This window comes from Lolium perenne, chromosome 6, assembly GCF_019359855.2.
Source record: "Lolium perenne isolate Kyuss_39 chromosome 6, Kyuss_2.0, whole genome shotgun sequence".
NCBI lineage: Eukaryota > Viridiplantae > Streptophyta > Magnoliopsida > Poales > Poaceae > Lolium > Lolium perenne.
This window is the reverse complement of record NC_067249.2, coordinates 271,212,186-271,233,407: the sequence shown is the minus strand read 5'-3', so window position 1 is coordinate 271,233,407 and position 21,222 is coordinate 271,212,186. Positions and strand designations below refer to the sequence as shown.

Here is a 21,222-nt window from a genome sequence, read left to right as displayed (position 1 = left end):
AGACCCCTATCTAATGGTAATTCAAGAAAATTATTCTATAGTAGAATATTTGGTGGAGAAGGTGTGAGTCCTAATGGCCAATCTGGTGAAATATCTGATAGACTTTTACAGAAATGCAGTGGTGTGCCATTATCTATTATTACGATAGCAAGCTTGCTTGTCGGTAAACGGTCGGAGGACTGGCCTAAGGTGTATGACTCTATTGGATTTGGCATGAAGAAAATGAAGCTGTTGAGAACACAAGAAAGATTTTGTCCTTTAGCTACTATGACCTACCTTCTTGTCTAAAGACTTGTTTATTGCATCTTAGCATTTTCCGAGAAGATGCTCGGATTCATAAAAGCATGTTGATATGGAAGTGGATTGCGGAAGGCTTTATCCCTGATAAACAAGGGATTGGGTTATATGAGGTCGGAGAGAGCTATTTGGACAAGCTCATAAATAGAAGTTTGATCCGATGGATAGAGCCAACTCACTAGTAGAAAACGGACCTTTCGTACGAGGCTGCCAGGAGCATCAGTACCGGTTGGCTTACGAACCGGTACTAATATTCTTTTTAGTACCGGTTCGTAAGCCCAGATCCCGCGAGCGCGTCAGTACCGGTTCGGTTTGGGCCTTTAGTACCGGTTGGTGCCTCAAACCGGTACTAAAAGGCCCCCGGTTGGTGCCTCAAACCGGTACTAAAGGTCCCGAGGCGGGCGCGGGCGGGGCGGAGGCCTTTTAGTACCGGTTTGAGGCACCAACCGGTACTAAAGGTCCTTGTGCCTATATATACAGCCAAGGCCGAGAGTTGCTCAAATTTTCCCTCTCATGCTCTACTAGTGGTGTATGTTGATTTGCTTTTCCCCTCTATGCACAAGAGGTGTTCGATGAAATGCTCGAGCCACACTTAAACTTGAGTTCACACAAAACAAACATGATATGAAGTGCGTGAGCCACACTTAAACTTTCTCCTCTCTTTCTTTCTTCCTCGATCGCGAGGTTAGCAACTTGATCCTTTCATCCATCATTGATACAATGCATGTGTGTATGTACAGTGGACATTCCTCTAGATGTTCTGTAATGGTTTTTTATAAACTTAATTATATAATGCAGATGGCCCGGCTATGGATGTACGGTGACCGACGCACTCCGGAGTTCATGACGGGCCTGCATAATTTTCTCGGTGTGGCTCGGGCAAACAATTTGAATGGTTTTATGTGTTGCCCATGTGTTGAGTGTAAGAATCAGAAGGATTACTCTTCCTCGAAAACCCTTCACGGCCACCTGCTTTGGGTCGGTTTCATGTCCAGCTATAATTGTTGGACCAAGCACGGAGAAAGAGGGGTTATGATGGAAGAGAATGAAGAAGATGAGGATGATGACAGGTATCCTATGTACCCTGAATACGGTGATACTGCAACTGGGGGAGCTGAAGATGTAGAGGCGCCAGATGAGCCCGCTGACGATCTTGGTCGGGCCATTGCTGATGCAAAGTCTGGCTGCGAAACTGAAAAGGAGAGGTTGAAGTTCGACAAGATGTTAGAGGATCACAACAAATTGTTGTACCCGAGTTGCGAAGATGGCGATAAAAAGCTGCGTACCACACTGGAATTTCTGCAATGGAAGGCAGAGAACGGTGTGACTGACAGCGGATTTGAAAAGTTGCTGAAAATGGTGAAGAAGCTGCTTCCAAAGGATAACGAATTGCCCGCCAGTACGTACGAAGCAAAAAAGGTTGCCTGCCCTCTAGGATTAGACGTGCAGAAGATACATGCATGCCCTAATGACTGCATCCTCTACCGCGGTAAGGAGTACGAGAATTTGGATGCATGCCCGGTATGCACTGCATTGCGGTATAAGATCAGACGAGATGACCCTGGTGAAGTTGGGGGCGAAGAGCGCCCCAGGAAGAGGGTTCCTGCCAAGGTGATGTGGTACGCTCCTATAATACCACGGTTGAAACGTCTGTTCAGAAACAAAGAGCATGCTAAGTTGTTGCGATGGCACATGGAAGACCGTAAGAAAGACGAGATGTTGAGACACCCCGCTGATGGGTCGCAGTGGAGAAAAATCGATAGAAATTTCTCGCGCTTTGCAGAAGATGCAAGGAACTTAAGGTTCGGTCTAAGTACAGATGGCATGAATCCTTTTGGGGAGAAGAGCTGCAGTCACAGCACCTGGCCTGTGACTCTATGTATCTATAACCTTCCTCCTTGGCTGTGCATGAAGCAGAAGTTCATTATGATGCCAGTGCTCATCCAAGGCCCGAAGCAACCCGGCAACGACATTGATGTGTACCTAAGACCATTAGTTGAAGAACTTTTACAGTTGTGGCACGAAGAAGGTGTACGTGTGTGGGATGAGCACAAGCATGAGGAATTTGACCTACGAGCGTTGCTATTCGTAACCATCAATGATTGGCCTGCTCTTAGTAACATTTCCGGACAGACAAACAAGGGATACAATGCATGCACGCACTGTTTAGATGAGACTGAAGGTATATATTTAGATAAGTGTAAGAAGGTTGTGTACCTGGGGCATCGTTGATTTCTTCCGACCAGGCATCCCATAAGAAAGAAAGGCAAGCATTTCAAAGGTGAGGCAGATCACCGGAAGAAGCCTATCCACCGTACTGGCGATGATGTATTTGATATGGTCAAGGATTTAAAAGTAATCTTTGGAAAGGGTCCTGGCAGACAATCTGTTCCAAATGACGCTGACGGACACGCACCCATGTGGAAGAAGAAATCTATATTTTGGGAGCTACCCTATTGGAAAGTCCTAGAGGTCCGCTCTGCAATCGACGTGATGCACCTGACGAAGAATCTTTGCGTGAACCTGCTAGGCTTCTTGGGAGTGTATGGGAAGCCAAAAGATACACCGGAGGCACGGGAGGACCAGCAACGTATGAAAGGACGAGACGGCATGCCTCCAGAGCAATTTCAAGGCCCTGCCAGCTACGCTCTAACCAAAGAAGAGAAGAAAATCTTTTTTAAAGTCCGGAGCAGTATCAAGGTCCCGTCTGGCATCTCGTCGAATATAAAGGGAATAATAAACATGGCAGAGAAAAAATTCCAAAACCTGAAGTCTCATGACTGCCACGTGCTTATGACGCAATTGCTTCCTGTTGCATTGAAGGGCCTTCTACCGGAAAATGTTCGACTAGCAATTGTGAAGGTATGTGCAATCCTCAATGCAATTTCTCAGAAGGTAATCGATCCAGAAAGTCTACCAAGGTTACAGAATGATGTGGTCCAATGTCTTGTTAGTTTCGAGTTGGTGTTCCCACCATCCTTCTTTAATATTATGACGCACCTACTGGTTCACCTAGTCAAAGAGATTAGGATTCTCGGTCCTGTATTTCTACATAATATGTTCCCCTTTGAGAGGTTCATGGGAGTCTTAAAGAAATATGTTCATAACCGTGCTAGGCCAGAAGGAAGCATCTCCAAGGGCTATGGAACAGAGGAGGTCATTGAGTTCTGTGTTGACTTTATTCCTGTCCTTAAGCCGATTGGTGTTCCTGAATCGCGGCATGAGGGGAGACTCAGTGGAAAAGGCACGCTAGGAAAGAAAGCAATGATAAGTATGGACGGGCATTCTTTCACTCAAGCACACTACACAGTTCTACAAAGTTCTACCTTGGTGGCCCCGTATATAAATGAACACAAGAATATTGTACGCTCCCAACACCCGGGGGAGTCTGACGACTGGATTACACATGAACACATGGCGAGTTTCGGCGGGTGGTTGCAAACACATCTCACGAATAACACCACTGTTGGAGATCAGCTGTACTTGTTGGCCAGGACACCGTCTTCGACTGTATTGACTTTCCAAGGGTACGAGATAAATGGGAATATATTTTACCCGATCGCCCAAGATAAAAAGAGCATCAACCAAAACAGTGGTGTCCGCTTTGATGCAACAGCCGACAATGGGCAAAAGGAAACATATTATGGTTACATAGAGGAGATATGGGAACTTGACTATGGACCATCTTTTAAGGTCCCGTTGTTTCGGTGCAAATGGGTCAAGCTGATAGGAGGCGAGGTAAAGGTAGACCAGCAGTATGGAATGACCACAGTGGATCTGAACAATCTTGGGTACAGAGACGAACCATTCGTCCTAGCCAATGATGTGGCTCAGGTTTTCTATGTGAAGGACATATCTACCAAACCGAGAAAAAGATAAGATAAGCAAAAGAATACATCATACGATGAGCCAAAGCGCCACATAGTTCTTTCAGGGAAAAGAAACATCGTGGGAGTGGAGGACGAGACAGACATGTCAGAAGATTATGATAAGTTTCATGAAATTCCTCCATTCACAGTGAAAACTGACCCAAGCATCCTTTTAAATGTTGAAGATGCTCTGTGGTTGTTACGACGCAGAACAAAAACCCAGCACTAGATGGGGACGTGTAATAATATGTATTAAACCTTCTATGTAACAGTTGTTGATTCATAAGGGAGATGTAGTATTGCAATTCACGAGTAGTTTTCGCCGTCTCCTTCCTAGAGTGCACAAATATAAGGACTTGATGCTTACCATGTTGAAAGTTTTGTTGGATTTGAAAAAATGCTAAAGATATGAATTAATGCATTTTTAATTGAAAAATGGCAAAATGGCTAAAGATTTGAAAAAATGCTCCAATGGCTCCCAAGCTCTCGAAGGAAACACACAATCTGCAACTGCTTGATCCAACGGCTCCCAAGCTCTCGAAGGAAACACATGATCCGCGTACTTGTTCCTGATTGGCTAGCCGGAGGGAGTCGTTCGCTTGATCCAACGGCTCCCAAGCTCTCGAAAGAAACACACAATCTGCAATTGCTTGATCCAACGGCTCCCAAGCTCTCGAAGGAAACACACGATCCGCGTACTTGTTCCTGATTGGCTAGCCGGAGGGAGTCGTTCGCTTGATCCAACGGCTCCCAAGCTCTCGAAAGAAACACACAATCGGCAACTGCTTGATCCAACGGCTCCCAAGCTCTCGAAGGAAACACACAATCCGCGTACTTATTCCTGATTGGCTAACCGGAGGGAGTCACTCGGAGAGGCGGGTCTATAAGAGAGGCAGGAGTACACTTCACATCCATCATTGGCAGTACACGGGTAGCAGAGAGCAAGATTTCTGAGAGGCAGGAGTTCCCAGAGCGGAGGCTGAAGGTGAACCCTCCCCTCGGTCGGATCCAAGCAGCGGCAAGGGTCTCTGATGATCTGCAACATCCCCAACACTTGTTCGGACGGTTATTGTATATCATCAGAGAAGTCTTGCCGCTGTTTGGATCGAAGGCCGATGATCTGCAACATCCCCAACACTTTTAATTATTTTTGCTTTGAATTATTTTGGTGGCGTGGTAAGGTGTTAGTGTCAATTTGGAATGATCGTCTTATAAAAATTGTGTTTTTAGTTTATTGTTCTCGGCGACGATGTCCCTGTTGGACCAGAGGGGCGATGTCCGAGACTGGGCTCCGCCGGGCTGGCACTGGGAGGTGCTACCTTCCGGGACGCGCGGCTTGGTGAGGAATCCGGGTGACGTCGTCGACCCGGATCTTCTTTGGTGGCAGTCGCGTGGGCCACGCTTGGTGCAGAGGGAGCCGGCCCCCGAGGAGGTGGTACATCGCCGTATCAGGGAGGAGGACGAGCACGTCCGTCGCTACATGTATTTGTTGGATAGGCAGTATAGCAATACCTGGTCGTTTCTTCAGAGGGTTCCTTATCACGTGAGCTATGACCCAGTGAGGGTTCCTTATCTTTGGATGCGCAGCGCCCGCGGCTCAGCACCCGATCGAAGTTAGTTTGAGAGGTTCATGCATCGGAGATGTATTACTGATATTATTAGTGATGTATTAGGGTTAAATAAAAATGGACCCGAGCTATGTAACTAGATTATTCTAGATGTAAGGGCGAGTTTGGTTCATGGGTTAATGTTCGAATATAAGTAAGGGAGTCAATCTTTCGACGGAAAAAGTCACGACTATCATATATGGATTGAGCGTCAGATTTGAAAAAATGCAAAAGATATGAATTAATGCATTTTTAATTGAAAAATGGCAAAAAGGTTAAAAGTTTGAATAGTTAGAATAATTTTTTTAGAAAACAGAAAATGGATTTGGATTAGTTATTTAAATTCAAAAACTTTTCATATTGAAAGTTTTGTCAGATTTGAAAAAATGCAAAAGATATGAATTAATGCATTTTTAATTGAAAAATGGCAAAATGGTTAAAAGTTTGAATAGTTAGAATAATTATTTTAGAAAACAGAAAATGGATTTGGATTAGTTATTTGAATATCCAAAACCAATTTCAGATTTGAAAAAATGCAAAAGTTATTCAAATATCCAAAACCAATTTCAGATTTGGAAAAGTTTTTGTTTTTTGCGCTAAAAACACCTTTAGAACCGGTTGGGGGCACCAACCGGTACTAAAGGTGGGGCACGCGCGCGGACGGCCGTGGCGGCCGAAAATACTTTTAGTACCGGTTGGAACCTCCAACCGGTACTAAAGGTTATCCTTTAGTACCGGTTGGAGCCGCCAACCGGTACTAAAAGTGTGCGCTATAAATACTTCAACCGGGTCGAGCCCCCAACCGGAAGTGCCTGGGTCGCCGTCGTCGTGCCGTTCTCCTCCGTAAGTCCTCAGGCCGTCGCCACCGTTTCCGGCCACCCTAGCACCAGCCGACGCCGCCGCTGGGTCCGCCGTCGTCGCGCCGTTCTCCTGCGCCACTCGCTCGAGCCGGGACGCCCGCGAGCACCCGAATCGAGAGCTCCTTCCCGAGCTCCGGCCGCCGTCGTAGCCGTTGATTCCGGCCATCCCCGACCTCGCCGTCGCCTCCCCCGAACTCCCGGTGAGCTCACGGTCCTCTGGGAGCCTTCAATTTGCTCCATCCCGCTCTGTGGCGTGCCCGTCGCAAAACTTATAAAAAATAGAAAATAGAAAATAGAAAATAGAAAGTAGAAATAGAAAGTAGAAATAGAAAATAGAAGGAATAGAAAATAGAAAGTAGAAAATAGAAAATAGAAAATAGAACGAATAGAAAATAGAAGGAATAGAAAAATAGAAATAGAAAGTAGAAATAGAAAATAGAAAATAGATTTTAGAAAAAAAAGAAATAGAAAGTATAAAATAGAAGGAATAGAAAATAGAATTATAAAATAGAAAATAGAAATAGAAAGTAGAAATGGAAAATAGAAATAGAAAGTAGAAATAGAAAATAGAAAATAGAAATAGAAAGTAGAAATAGAAAATAGAAAATAGGTTTTAGAAAAAATAGAAATAGAAAGTAGAAAATAGAAAATAGAAGGAATAGAAAATAGAATTATTTAGTTTTGCAAAAAAATTTGCAATAATTTAGCACTTGTGTATAATATGTTTTATCTTTTTCTGTATTAGTTAAGATATGGATCCGGACTTCACCACCAGATACGATGATGAAGAAATGTACGAAATAATTAACGAAGATGACGGCTCACAATATATCAACGAGTCCGGCGATGGAATAGAGGTGGAAGACGCCGCACAAACAAACATCGAGGTGGAACCTTCGGAAAATGTTGGATCGCCAACAAAGTCCGGCGAGGTATATTAAGCCGATGGTGATCACTAGATAGATGCATTATTTGATTTATATATGTATATATTTAACGGATGTTTCTTCTCTTAGACCTCCTCATCGAGCAAATCGAAACGAGGCCGGGCCAAAAAGATGACCCGTAGTGATCATCTCCCAATTGAGGAGGTCTCTGCAGAAGGGGAACCGTTGAAGCCCAGAACCAACGCACGTAAATTTATATCTCAATGCGGAGTTATCGTTAGGGACAACATCCCGATCACCATTCGGGAATGGAAGAAGCCAGCAAAGGCAGTTGGAGTTTCTTATATCGACGATAGACTGAAAGAGTTTATTTGGGAAGAGCTCATATCACATTTCAGCCTACCGGTCTATGATGAGGAAATAGAGAAAATGAGGTTGAATGTCAAGAAGTGGGCTCTTAAGAAGATGGCCCAACAATTCAACAACTTCAAGAACACTTTATACCGGAACTATGTCAAGGACAAAAAACCTCCAGAATGGACGGGGGTACTAGAGAAGCAGGAGAAGCACTGGCCCGCATTTCTGGCGTACAAGGAATCGGAAGAGGCTAAGGCAAGGTGCGAAAAGAATAAGATAAATGCTGACAAAAAAAAATATTACCATAAGCTGGGGCCAGGTGGCTACAAGACTGCAGAGCCTAAGTGAGACAAAGATGAGGCCGAGATGCGTAGTAAAGGGATCATTCCAGTGACAGCTGATTGGGATAAGAGACCAAGAAATTGGGCCCTTGGGCATGGGGGATCGTATGAGAAAAAAACAGGGGCCCTTGTATTTTCTGAAAAAATGCTAAGCCTCTGAAAGCACTTGTACAAGCGATTCAAGATACTCGAGTGGGAAAGTTCGTTCCCAACAGAGAGAACGACGAGCTGACCAAGGCCCTGGAGAATAAGGAACACCCAGGACGAACACGCGGCCTTGGACCTTCTTATCCGTGGAGGGCTGGGTTTCCTGAGCAGAATGACAGCTATAGAAGCCGAGAGAGAGCAAAGAGGCGGAAGCAGGAGGAGGAGGCATCCCGGGTGGCGAAGGTAGAACAAAAGAACTCTGAATTGCAAGCCAGACTTGACCATCAGCAGGAGCAGATCAACGCGCTATTGCGCCGGCAGCAAGATGTTGCATTCGATATTACCGGCAGCCCATCTCAGCGAAAAAGCAGCGGGGCTTCCACGATGGCCCCGATTGACGATGCAATCAAGGAGAAGACAAACTGTGAGCTACATGTGTCACTGAAGAACTTGTCCTTAAAGACGGCGGTCGGTTATGCTTTACCTACTCCACCTGGAGCGACCATCCATTGCCGTCCGATTCCAGCTGGCTATGCTCGAGTCGGTGTGGATGAAGTTCAACCGGAATGGCGGTCACTGGAGCTTGACCACCCTGGAGGTGATGACCAGCACACACTGGGAGAAGTTCTATGGAGCAAGAAAAACATCGTGTTTCCTGGCTCGGCGCCAAGGCCACCGTCTCCCCCTCCGAGGCCACAGTCTCCTCGGAGTAGAAGTCCAGCATCTCCAAGTCCACCCCTCGACGATTGGGAACGCAACGCGAGTCCGTCTCGATCTCCGGCGCCTCAGCCGTCTTTGCCCCCTAAGCCAAAGAGCCAAAAGAAGCTATTTACCTGTCAACACCCGGTTTTTTAAGTCCAGATGCCTATTATGCCATACATCGCAATCCCAGGAATATTGTTTTTGCGAGACATAATAGATTGATATCACAGAACATCATTCATTACAAACCATAATTGTCTTACATCAAGGGATCACATGATCCAGTCTTACAACATAGTGGATCTCGAGATCCAATTACAAAACACATAGCGGAAGCGAAGTAGCGGTTGCGGTCCATCTGCTCCACAGGCAACTGTTGACGTCAGGAGTAGTCCTAGTTATCATAGACGTCCTGCTGTCCATCCTCCTGGTACTGGTTCTCCTCTTCATAGTCTGGCCATTTGAATAGCCAGGGACAAAGCCATGAGTACTTTAAAGTACTCGCAAACTAATACTAATGTAAGTACTATCAACTATGGTAAGGGGGTGCTAAGCTCTAGGTTCATTTGCATAAAGTCAGTTTTATTTCATCAGCACTTTAGTAATAAAAGACTCTTTGATTGTCTAACTAACTCAAGTGGGAACATTAGTGTCATTCCCACAACTCTGTTGTGATCAATTCAAATTCACCTTTCAAGTTCAAATCACAGGTCACATGTCACATTTTTGAAAATGATCTGATGACGGAACAGTATGGCCTTTCCAACCGTCCATAACCGTGGACACGGCTATTCGAATAGTTTTACACTCTGCAGAGGTCGCACACTTTTGCCACAACATTTGCAATAATCCGTCAGGGTTAACTGGCCCTGATTTATCACACTCCGTGTGCGGACTACCAACCATAACCTTTCACTTACATACCCTAGTATAGGCACCTCTCCCCATGAGCTTGGCCTCCCAGTGAAGACAAACCGTCAGCCTGGGAACTGCACAGGGCTTGGGCCGGACATTCACCTCATTTCACGTCATTTCACATCATTTCACATTTCTTTGTGGAGGCAGCTCTCAGCATAACCCCGACGACGCTTGTTTAGAGGGAACCCATACTAAAGCACATAAATTTCTAGTTAAGCCTTTACCCATAATCAAGTATTGTGGGGGTACTCAAGAATTGGAATGGTATCGCATCCGAACCCAACCATCAGTTTTTGTAAAGTTCACCATGTCATTCACAAGTTATATTCACCTTCAAAATCTTTTAATAGAATGACTCATCATTCCAAGGTTTTCAAAGTCATTGGTTTTCACAAGTTCCCATCTAGAGTAAACAATTTTAGTTTAGCACTAGCAACTAGTCATGAGGGGTGCTAGCTAATTTGTAGCTCCCTAGGCTAAGTTTGATGCTCTTGTACTCCTCTTGTACTTAGACCAAAGTTAACTATAAAAGTAAGCTTTAATAAATAAAGTAAAAACTTTGCAAGAATAAAACTTGGGATGGGATCATGAAGCATAAAGTAATAGGTGAGTGTGCCTTGCCCTGGTAGAGCTTTGCACTTTGCAAGAATATTAGCTTGCCTTGGTTGGTGTACTGATCAAAGTGGTCTTCTTCTTCCTGGAAGTAGACCTCCTCCTCCTGGTACTCCTCGGTACTAGCGTCTAAAAACGGATACGAGGTAACAATCACCAAACAAGTTTGAAGAGCTAGACTAAGCACACACAAGGTTCACACAAGCTAATCTATCCTCACCACATTGCTATCATGTGGGTTGACTTTGTTTTCTTCTTAAGAAAGATAATTTCCTCTCATTGAAAATATTGATTAGGGTTTCTATTTAATTCTTTGGTGGAATAATTTCCTCCCATTGAATCTTTTTAAGATTTAATCCCCTCAAATAAGAGGTATGAGACCATGTTGACCAAAGTCAACACTTCATATTTATTATTTGGGAAAAAGATTTAAATGAGATTCATCATCTCATGTAATTTAAATCATACCTTGATTTAATATCCCCAAGTAAGCAAGTATGAGACCATGCAACAAGGGTCATCACATTACTTCACACTACTTGGGAAAATGATTTAAATGAGGTGCTACACCTCATAGATTTAAAATCCTAAATTTGAAAATAATTTAAATGGGCTAGAAATGACTACATAGCCATTATTTTGCTCTAGCCCATGATCCTTTGAAACAACTATGTCATATTTTTGCATAAACAATTAGACAATATGAAATGTGAATTTTGAGAGTTGGAATCAACTCAAAATCATTTATGGTTGATTTTTAAGAATTGTTTGAAATATGCAAAGTTACTGATTTGTTATTTTTGGTGTAGATGATATAGGATAAATTTTGATTTGGGGCCAGTGGGGTTTGGCAGAGCCTTTCATGAGCTTTCCAACAATATAAAATTTGTCAAATTTGGTTCAGTAGATTTCTCTAGTTTTAAATTTGAACACAGCATCTGCAGGGTTTTTGAATTAAGTGAATTAAACCAAATTTGAATTAACGGGCCACGCGGGAAAAGAAATGGGCCGGCCCAGCTTCGCTCTGGCGCTCAGCGGGCCGCCTGACAGGGTGGGCTCCACCTGTCAGTGGGTTATTTAACCCGAAACGGTATGCGTGCGTGTGGTGCGTTGGATTAGAAATGGATCGGACGGCTCACAACCATCGTCATTTCCGGCGAGAGGGTTACTGGCAGCGGCGAGGGTTGAGGTCCGGCGAGCTCACCGGTGGCCGGCGGTCGTCGGCGAGGGTGCACGACGGCGTTGTCGAGGGTGGCGAAGCAGGTGGTGGTCGCAGGTGGTGCTGAGGTGGTCGCAATCTCCGTCTCGATCTGGCCACGGGAGCGGCGGTCTCCGGCTAAATTCCGGCGAGCTGGTGGCTAATCGAAGAGGGGAAGGGGTCGAGGAGGACTAGAGGTGAGAGGGGAGCAAGATAGTGTGAAGAAATAGTCCAGGGGCGGCCTCCTTTTATAGCAGCGAGAGGTGGCCGAGGTGGTGCGGTGAGGTCGAGGAAGGAGACGACGCTACGGTCGCGGAATGGGCAGGGCGACGTCATAGGACTGTTGGCGACGTCGAGGCAGTCCTTGGGAGCGTCCTGGCGCAGCAAGGGGTAGTCTAAATCAGCGGCGACATAAGCGTGTACCGAGGTACAGTGGCGGTGGTCGAGGACGAAGTCGTCGTCTACAGCTTGTCCGCGGTCAATTGGGGGTGTCTGGGAGGTTGCTGAGGTCACTGCGAGTCGGTGGGAGAAAGGAGAGGTCGGGGGGCGGTCAGGGTCAGCGGGCCGCGTGCGTGCGCTGTCACGTCTAGGGCGTGCCCGTGCGTGTCCTGGCATGACCTGGGCGCGGTGACCACGTCGTGTGCAGGGTACTGGCTTGCTCTTCTTGGCCAGAGACCTTGTCTAGCATGCTCAGCATGATGTGGTGAGGCTAAGGGACATGGTCAGAGGGAGAGGATAGGTCCAGGGGTAGGGGTGACATGGTGGTGAGCATGATGGCTGGCATGGTGTGGCATGGGGTGTGCAGGGCTTCTCCTGAGGTCCACTCTTGCATGGTGATGATCAGTGAGGTGAGGTGAGCTCATTTGACATGGTGAGGGTGACCAGAGAAGGAGGAGGACAGGGGTTGGCATGGTGATGTCTAAATCAATGGCATGGGCTTGGCATTGATCATTTCTTTGCTTTGACTAAGGTGCAAGTGGATGGTGAGGTAGAGGAGAGGTGCAGGGATGCAGAGGGAGGTCAGGGTGGACTTGGTCCACTCTCCAAATTCAGCATGGGCACATATCCAGATTGTGCACACAAGGTGTTCGACACAATGGCCGAAAGAAATTTATTTTTGAAATTTGCAAAGATTTTTGGTGGAGTGGATTCATATATTATTTGGCACACAATGGTGGTGGTGGGGTGCAAAGTTGAGTTGGTTTGCAAAAATCCAAAAGTGACATAATCTTAAATCTGATTCAATGTCACCACTTTGCCTCTTTTTTTTAAGCAATAGAAAGAGAGTTAGTCAAAGTGGTCAATATCAAAGTGGTTCATCTTGATGAGGTCTTGGATGAGGTGCAAAGAGTTGGGGTAGTTTGGTTTAGAAAACTCTTAATCCAGGGGCTCAAAGTGGGCATTATGATATAAAAGTCAGAAATGACCATTATCACATGTGAGCTCAATTTGAATTCAAATTTGATTTGATTTGAGTTTCTTTGTTTCCAACAGTGTTCTTAAGTGTTTAGTAACCTATTTCAACCATTGGCACAAGCCAAAGTGGCCTAGGTTAAAGTTTTGCAAAAATGGCCATAGGCCCATATGTAGTGTTATTTTATTTTTCTTTTCTTTTTCTTTATTCTTCTTTGATCCCAAAAGATCATGGTTTTGGGTTCATTTGATGTTGGTAGGGTTGATGGAGGGTTTCACCATTTGGGGTAAAGTAAATAGGGCATAGGCCATTATTGATGAAATGGCCATAAGCCCACATATGCCTCACCTTTGTTTTTATTTTCTTTTTAAAAGTTCCCCCTTATTATTTTAGAAGGGTAGGGTTTAGGGTTTTAGCATATTGTCAAAGATTGTAAACACACAATATGGCAAATAACACAAAGATTAAGTGTGAGCACTATGCATAGCACATGAGGTAATAAAAGTTTTTGTTGGTTCTCATTTTTGGAAAAAGGAAATTCATTTTCTTCTTTGTTTGAAAATTTGGGTTGTTACATTACCACCACTCGGTCGAAGCGTAGCCCACGCAGAAAGCTACCTCCGGGTCCTCCCATATTAGCTTACCACCGGAGTGACGAGGAAAACAATGCGATCTCAGATGCCGAAGTGAAGGCCCATTGGGCAAAGAAACAACCCGAGCCAACGGAGCCAATAGATCCGAAAGCCAAGAAGCACTTTAAGAAAGTTCTTGCGCAGCCATCCCAAACTCAGTTAAACAGGAAAGATAACTATGAGCGTTGTTTGCTTAAGACATTGAAAGCCCAGACTGCAAGCAGGAAAAGAGACGTTCCCCAGCTCGGACAATAGGCAAAACAATCGATCGCCCCGCTCAAGTTGTTATCCGGAAATGAAATAGATATGGAACTTGCTAAGCGAGTAGCTATGGAATGTGGTATGTCGGTTGAAGAATTGCTACGCGACGGTGTGATCCCCACGGCTGATGTAGCACCGCGTCGTCCATATGTCCCCGGGGAGCCTCTGGTTAGCGACGAGGTACTCTTTGATATGCTAACACATATGCGAAAGTTGCATGCCTGGTACTTGAAAGTCGCAAAGGAAGAGCGACAATATCTCCTTGTGAAAGTTAGAGAGGAGTATTACTTCCGTGAAGACCAGATACAAATTGAGCTTTCAGAATTCTATCAGCTATTCAATCAAGACGCCCTCGACAAATCTATCATCAGTTGCTATTGTCTGTAAGTAATTAACTCTCTAGCTCAGCTCGTTCAATTCATTGCCTGTAATTATTCTTACTATATCCTTTTGTACGCTATTATGCAGATTGAAGATTCTGGAATGTACAAGAAAGAATAGATATGACATTGGGTTCATTGACCCAAATATAGTATATTCTCATGTGCTACAGTCGCATCCCGAGGAGACGGAGGATAACTTGCTAATGTTTATGATTCACCAACATTATATGAGGGAAATACTGTTTCCTTACAACTTCAGGTGAGTTACTAACGTTAAGTGTACACATTCACTTTTGCTTACTCGATGTTAAGTGTAATTGATGAGCTACAGACGTATATAAACGTGCGCAGCTTCCACTGGATTCTGCTAATCATTAACGTTGACAAGGGAACGGTTCTAATCATGGACCCATTAGATAAAGACATGGATCAGTACCGCGACCTACTTAATACGCTCCAGAAGTAATCTCAATCATTATCGCACTATATCGTCTCTTTCGTTCATTTCCCAAGATAGCAAGTAATTAATAACTCATTCATTCATTTTGTTTGCCGGGCAGGGTCTAGAAACGGTTCAAGAAACAGATTCAAGGTCTTTGGCGTGAGGAGCTGCATATTAAAACGATCCCGGTAAGTAGTACGAGCTATGCCTGATGGACACTTATATCTTGCTTGATGAATAATTCTAGTTTCAATACAATTATCATGCTTGATTATTATTTTATTGAATTCTATTCTCGTAAAGTGTGAGAGGCAGCCACATGGGACTAATTTATGTGGATACTACATTTGCGAGTTCATTCGCGTGTCGATTGAGGGGCGCAAGGAATTTATTGATGTACGTAAACAATATATTCACAATTTATTTTATTACCATAAATTGTGTTGAGTTCCATTCATAATTTTTGTTATGATGATTGATATATTCATATTGATCTCCTTCTTTACAGTGTGAGCCGTTGCGGCAACAGCTCCTACCACAGAACCGCTTACTAGCAATACAAGAAGAGTTGGCAGGATTTTTGCTCTACGAGGTCATAGCCCCAGATGGAGAATTTAATATAAATAGAGTAGTGTGTAAAGCATCCAAGTGATGATAATATTCTCCATGTAATCAAATAGACGGGCTCTAGTCCCGGTTGGGTCTCTTGTATACCAAATTGTCTATGTATGTATTCTCGTAAGACAAATTATATTATATATGCATCGATCAACGTGTACATAGTATGTACTAGCGTAGAATATGCACACGAAACCTTGTTTCAAATGTAAAAGAATTGAATAGAAAGCACAAATTGAAAAAGGAATACACAAAATAGAAAAAGAATTGAAAAACAGAAAATAAAAAGGAGGCTGCTGCGGTGCAGCCACGTGGTCCCCTTTTAGTACCGGTTCATTCTACGAACCGGTACTAAAGGTCCTCCGCCCTGCGCTGCTGTATGCAGCCACGTGGAGATCCTTTAGTACCGGTTCGTAACACAACCGGTACTAAAGAGGGGGGCATCACTTCCGATTGTACAGTACCGGTTCGGGAACCGGTACTGAAGGGTGTCCCGAACCGGTACTAAAGCCCTTTTTTCCACTAGTGACTATAGATCATTTAGGGTATTGTTGTGTTCATGACTTGGTACTTGATCTCGTCTGCACTTTGTCAAGCCAAGTAAACTTTGTTAAAGTACTACTCCCTCCGTTTTAAAATAAGTGTCGCAACCTTGTTTAGATACGGATGCATCTAAACATATTTTAATTATAGATACATCTATATCTAGATAAAGTTGTGACACTTATTTTGAAACGGAGGTAGTAGATACGAAGCAGAACATCACATCATCGAGTGCTGTTGCACATAGATTGGCCCTCCATAGAAGAAGCATTGAGCGCAGCCCTGGCATGGATATGGGACACTTGAGATCATTTTATGCTTACACATGTCCTGATAGTAGCATGCCCTCACTTTTTAGCTTCAAAGTACTGCATGTGCTATCTCTAGAAGCATGTGAATTTTCTGTAGGATTCTGTGGTCTTGAGCATCTTGGGAAGTTGATTCATCTAAGGTACCTGGGGCTGGTAGGGACATCTGTTAAGAAGCTCCCAAGTGGAATTGGAAATGATCTCAAGTTCCTGCAGACATTGGATGTAAGAGAAACTGGCATAGAAGAACTACCCCCATCGGTAGGTGAGCTAAGAAAATTGATGTGCCTTCACGCTTCTGAAGGCACAAGGATGATGGCTAGGATAGGGAAGCTAACCTCCCTGGAAGATCTAACTTTATACTCTGTTGACAAGTCCCCAAACTTTTCAGTGGACCTAGGGATGCTGAAGGAGCTGAGGTCGCTCGAGGTCACGTTTGATGAAATAGATAACAACACACAAAAGGCTTTGTTGGACTCATTGTGCAATCTACATAACATGCAATATTTGTCGATTGCCTCATCTATGGACGAGCGCGTTCTCTTCCGTGGCTGGGAAAAGTGGGTACCTCATTCAGGGCTTCGTTGGCTGGCATTGTCAAACCTACCAATTTTTTTTAAATAATACGAAATTTATATTATTTAGCACGAATAATACGCGACTTAAAAAATTTCCAAATTTCTGACTCAATCGGCCAAACCGTGGCCGATCGGTCGCACAGCGGCCGACTGGACCTGTTCGGCCACGGCGTGGCTGATCGGCCACAGCGCCATTGACAGGGCCTGGTCGGCCACGCGCCGGCCGATCGGCCGCGCCGTGGCCGACTAGGTCCTGTACTTTTCCCTCCCATTTCTCCCGGCCTTCTCCCGCCACCGTATCCTGCCTTTTTTCTCCCGCCATTCCCTCCCGCCACCGTTTCCCGCCATTTCCTCCCGCCACCGTTTCCCGCCATTTCCTCCCGCTGCCATTCCCTCCCGCCACCGGTTCCTGCCATTCCCTCCCGCCATTTCTCCTGCCACCGTTTCCCGCCATTTCCTCCCGCCATTTCTCGCTGTGTCCCTCTATAAAACCGGGCACTGCTTTGTTCTGATGTACCAGTTTTTCCTCTTCCTCCCGCCGATGAAATTCCACCATGAGTGTGCCTTGCTCTGACCAAGATTTGAGGCCGAAGAAGGCGAAGAATGCAAGCTTGCCACCGGGGGTGAGAGCGGAGTGGTGCTGGCGCGGCCATCTTGCTAAGGTGAAAGAGGTGGAACATTTTTCAGATCAGTTGGGCATGAAGTTTTTCATGTGTGCCAACTATGACGCTTCTCCACCCCGTCGCGCAAGTTCGTCGTCCACGAGGCCTCCGGTATGTTGTGAAAGCATGTTGAATAGGAAAAAAATTCTGTCATTGCTTTTTTAACTCTCTTATTTCTGCTGCAGTCGCCTCCTCCCCTCTGCAAGTGGTACCATTGGATTGACAAGGAGCAGCCGGCTTGGGCGCTGCAGGAGATTGAGGATAGGAGTCGGCGTGCATGGATTCGGTTTTTCGCGGAGGACCGTGCCGAAAAGGCCGCTGCACGGTAGAAAGAGGAGCGAGAGAAAGCACTCATAGAATTAAGGGCACAGGAAGCCCGAAACAGTGAGGTGAACAAGAGGAGGAGGGAGAAAGAGGCTGCCCATAGGTATGCGGAGGAACAGGTCGCAAAGGAGGCCCGTGAGGTGCAAAGGCGGAGATTCAGAGACAGGGCTGCTGAGGCGGAGGCAGCTGAAAAACGTGGTGACAAGACCGGGAAACACCCACGCTGGACTCAGGACCACTAGATTTATGTACCAGTAGCGATGTATCTTATTTTGTGTTTTAGTGAAGCACTGTATCTTAATTTCAATTTTAGTGTGGTCTTGTATCTTTATTTCGGTTCTACTGTACCGGTGTATCTTATTTTTAGATGTATTGTATCTTAATTAAATGTCGTAGTAAATATTGTTTATAACCTGCCAAAATCTTCCCGCCCTAAATCTTCCCGGCAAAATATTCCAGCCAATTTTCTCCCGCCCAATTGTTCCCGCCAATTTTCTCCCACCCAATTGTTCCCGCCAATTTTCTCCCGCCCAATTGTTCCCATCAATTTTCACCCGCCCAGTAGTTTCCGCCCAATTTTTCTCTTCTCGTCCTATAAAACCCCCACATCGTTTCGTTGTAGCCCAGTGTGTTCTGTCGAAGATGAATCCCCCACATCTTTTCCACGAGTACATGGCTCCAGCTCTTCTGAAGAGTGCCCGCGAAGTTATGAGTGACAATAAGGTAGCCACGTTTGAGGAATTCATCAGTAGTGACGTCTTACTCACTAAGGTGGGTAAGGAATTCTAGTTGTACTCGTATGGAGACCCACTAAGAAAGATGCCTGCTCGGAGCCCCAGGAAAATAAGGTACGAGCTTATCAGGTTGAATTCGAAGTGGAAGAAACTAACATGGAAGGATGAGGAAAAAAGGAGTTTTCTTTTAGAGAACGAACACTTGTGGGCGGAGGAGAGCGAAGACGACGATGATATCTTCATGCCAAGCAGCAAGGGCAAGAGAGCTGCCTCCTCGAAGGGCAAGAGTGCTGCCCCTTCGAAGGGGAAGAGTGCTGCGCCGGCGAACATCGACTCCGATGACGACTTCATGCCGAGCAGCAAGGGCAAGAGCGCTGCTTCTTCGAAAGGCAAGAGTGCTGCCCTTTCGAAGGGGAAGAGTGCTGCATCAGCGAAGTGCAAGAGCAAGGGCATGTAGTGTTGCCGGCGTTTATTTGAAGTTATAGTGTTTGCAGTACCGATGTATCTTCATTTTATTTGTATCTTAATTGACGGTTGCCGTTACTTTAGAAATGTATCGTAATGCGAACTAATAGTAATATGTCTCTCACAAACATAGATAGATAAACGTCTCGTATATAGGTCATACATGTCGCAGGTGTAGGGTCTGATACATAGGACATAGATAGCAATATGTCTCATACATAAGTCATACAGAGCGTAGTATCAGCCACGGCGTCTGGGCTGGCGCTGAGGTCGTGGCTCAGGCGGCGTCCACATATACCTGTCGGGAGCCCTAATGTTACGAGCAGGGATCCAGGACCCGTGCTCATCATACTGCATCTCCTGTGTGGGGTCTGGTGGAGGAGTCTGAAAAATGCCCCAGCCGGGCTGGGTGCTGTAATCCTCCATGGTGTGCTCATCATCATGATCACTCGCCCCCCACGTACCTCCTGACGCAGACTGCTGCGTGTAGCCTATGGCATGAAACATAAGTCATGACCAAATACATAGTGTACAATTAGTATGGAACGCAATAGATAGAACAATACATATACCCTGTGGCTGAGGTGGTAATCCTCCGCCCTGGTAAGGAGGCTACTGCTCCCACGTAGAACCTCCACCCTGCAAAGGAGTCTGCTGCTGCTGCTGCCAGTAGTCGAACAAAGCCTGCTGCTGCTGCTGCTGCCAACCGTCGAAAGAAGCCTGCTGCTACCACGACGAACCTCCAGCCTGGTCAGGAGGTGGAGGTGGTAATCCTCCGCCCTGGTAAGGAGCCTGCTGCTGCCATGATGACAGCCTGGTCAGGAGGTGGTGGTCTGGCCATCGCCAGCGGTGTGAGACGTGGACGCGGCACCTGTCGGTGAGTACCGCGCGGACGCGGCTGCTGCTGGTGCGTGGAGTGACGCGGGGGGAGCTGTGATGCACGGTGCTGAACGACGTCCGAAGTACGGCTGCACGTGATAGCCGCGTAGATACCTCGTAGCTTATCTTCCATATGCCTCATCCAGGACTGCTGCTGCTCCCGTGGTAGAAGAGGCCCGGTAGATAGGGAACGTGAAAATCTACCGAACTCGTCATGAAGATCGGTTGTCAACTCAGCCTGCAACCGACAAGAATAATAATATTGAATATGTATGCCCCAATATGTAAATGCTCGGATAAATAGAATGTATGTACCGCGTGCTGTCTGGAGTCCCTTGTGGACTGACTCGGGTACGTATCCCGCGTAGTCGGGTCAGGCATCTCCTCCAGGTCAGATGCCGGGATGATGCTTAGTCGTGTGCCGGTCATGTACCTCTGCAAATATTCATTGAACTCTCCTAGATCAAACTCTTCATCACTAGCCCAGCGTCGTGTCGTCGCAGTATCCCACTCAAGAACGTACGGCCCAACCTGCTGCAGCCACCAATTTGCGCTCTTGTTAGTTCCCTTCCTGTTATACCTGAAATTGCACTGTGTGTTAGAAAATAAATAAATGCATAAATATGGACAACGATGGACAATAAGTAAACTTACGTGTGGAGGTGTGCTGGTAGGGGATCCGAAGGCGAAGGATCGACCAACTGTCGAAGACCGAACTGCCTCATAACCCTCTGTTGGGTCATCTCCTCCACGCATACATCGAAGATGATCTTTGCTTGTGTCAACCAGTACGCGGCATCTCTGGTGCAGAGGGTAGAAATCCCGCCAGGGTATCTACCCTCTGCGGCTCCCTGGGTGTACGGCTCCCAGATCACCGCCCTCTCATCGAGAAGGTCAAACTGTACGGTGAACGACGGGTAGCAGCTCCTCACCTGATCGTGAGCATAGCGTCTCTGCGCAAAGCAATTGTTAGTTTCAGCCATAATAGTAATATAAGTAATGTATTAATTGAAAACTTTAGACATACCTCGCGACGTGTCCAAACTGTCCTGAAAGTAGGCATGTCGATGCGCTCCGCATCAAACAGCTCGTTCATGTCGTAAGGGTCGCCAACCTGTATGTTTCGTCGGCCGATGGGGAACCTCTCCCACGACCATAGCTGCAACAATATTGGGCAGTCGAGA

At 45.8% G+C, this 21,222-nt stretch overlaps 1 protein-coding gene, 1 long non-coding RNA gene and 1 pseudogene across 2 annotated transcripts; all 3 read left to right on the top strand.

The window, feature by feature from the left end:
* The first annotated feature begins 1,095 nt into the window (after positions 1–1,095).
* On the top strand, positions 1,096–4,395 carry LOC139832752 (uncharacterized; annotated as a pseudogene).
* A 647-nt stretch (positions 4,396–5,042) lies between these two features.
* LOC127326744 (uncharacterized) lies at positions 5,043–5,956 on the top strand. Its single transcript, XR_007868103.1, has 2 exons — positions 5,043–5,151; positions 5,397–5,956. It is a non-coding gene; the product is annotated as an uncharacterized lncRNA (long non-coding RNA).
* A 1,735-nt stretch (positions 5,957–7,691) lies between these two features.
* On the top strand, positions 7,692–9,250 carry LOC139832751 (uncharacterized). Its single transcript, XM_071822593.1, has 2 exons — positions 7,692–8,132; positions 8,372–9,250. The coding sequence occupies exons 1-2, from the start codon at positions 7,692–7,694 to the stop codon at positions 9,218–9,220; spliced, it is 1,290 nt and encodes a 429-aa protein (XP_071678694.1). The 3' UTR covers positions 9,221–9,250.
* The last annotated feature ends 11,972 nt before the right edge of the window (positions 9,251–21,222 follow it).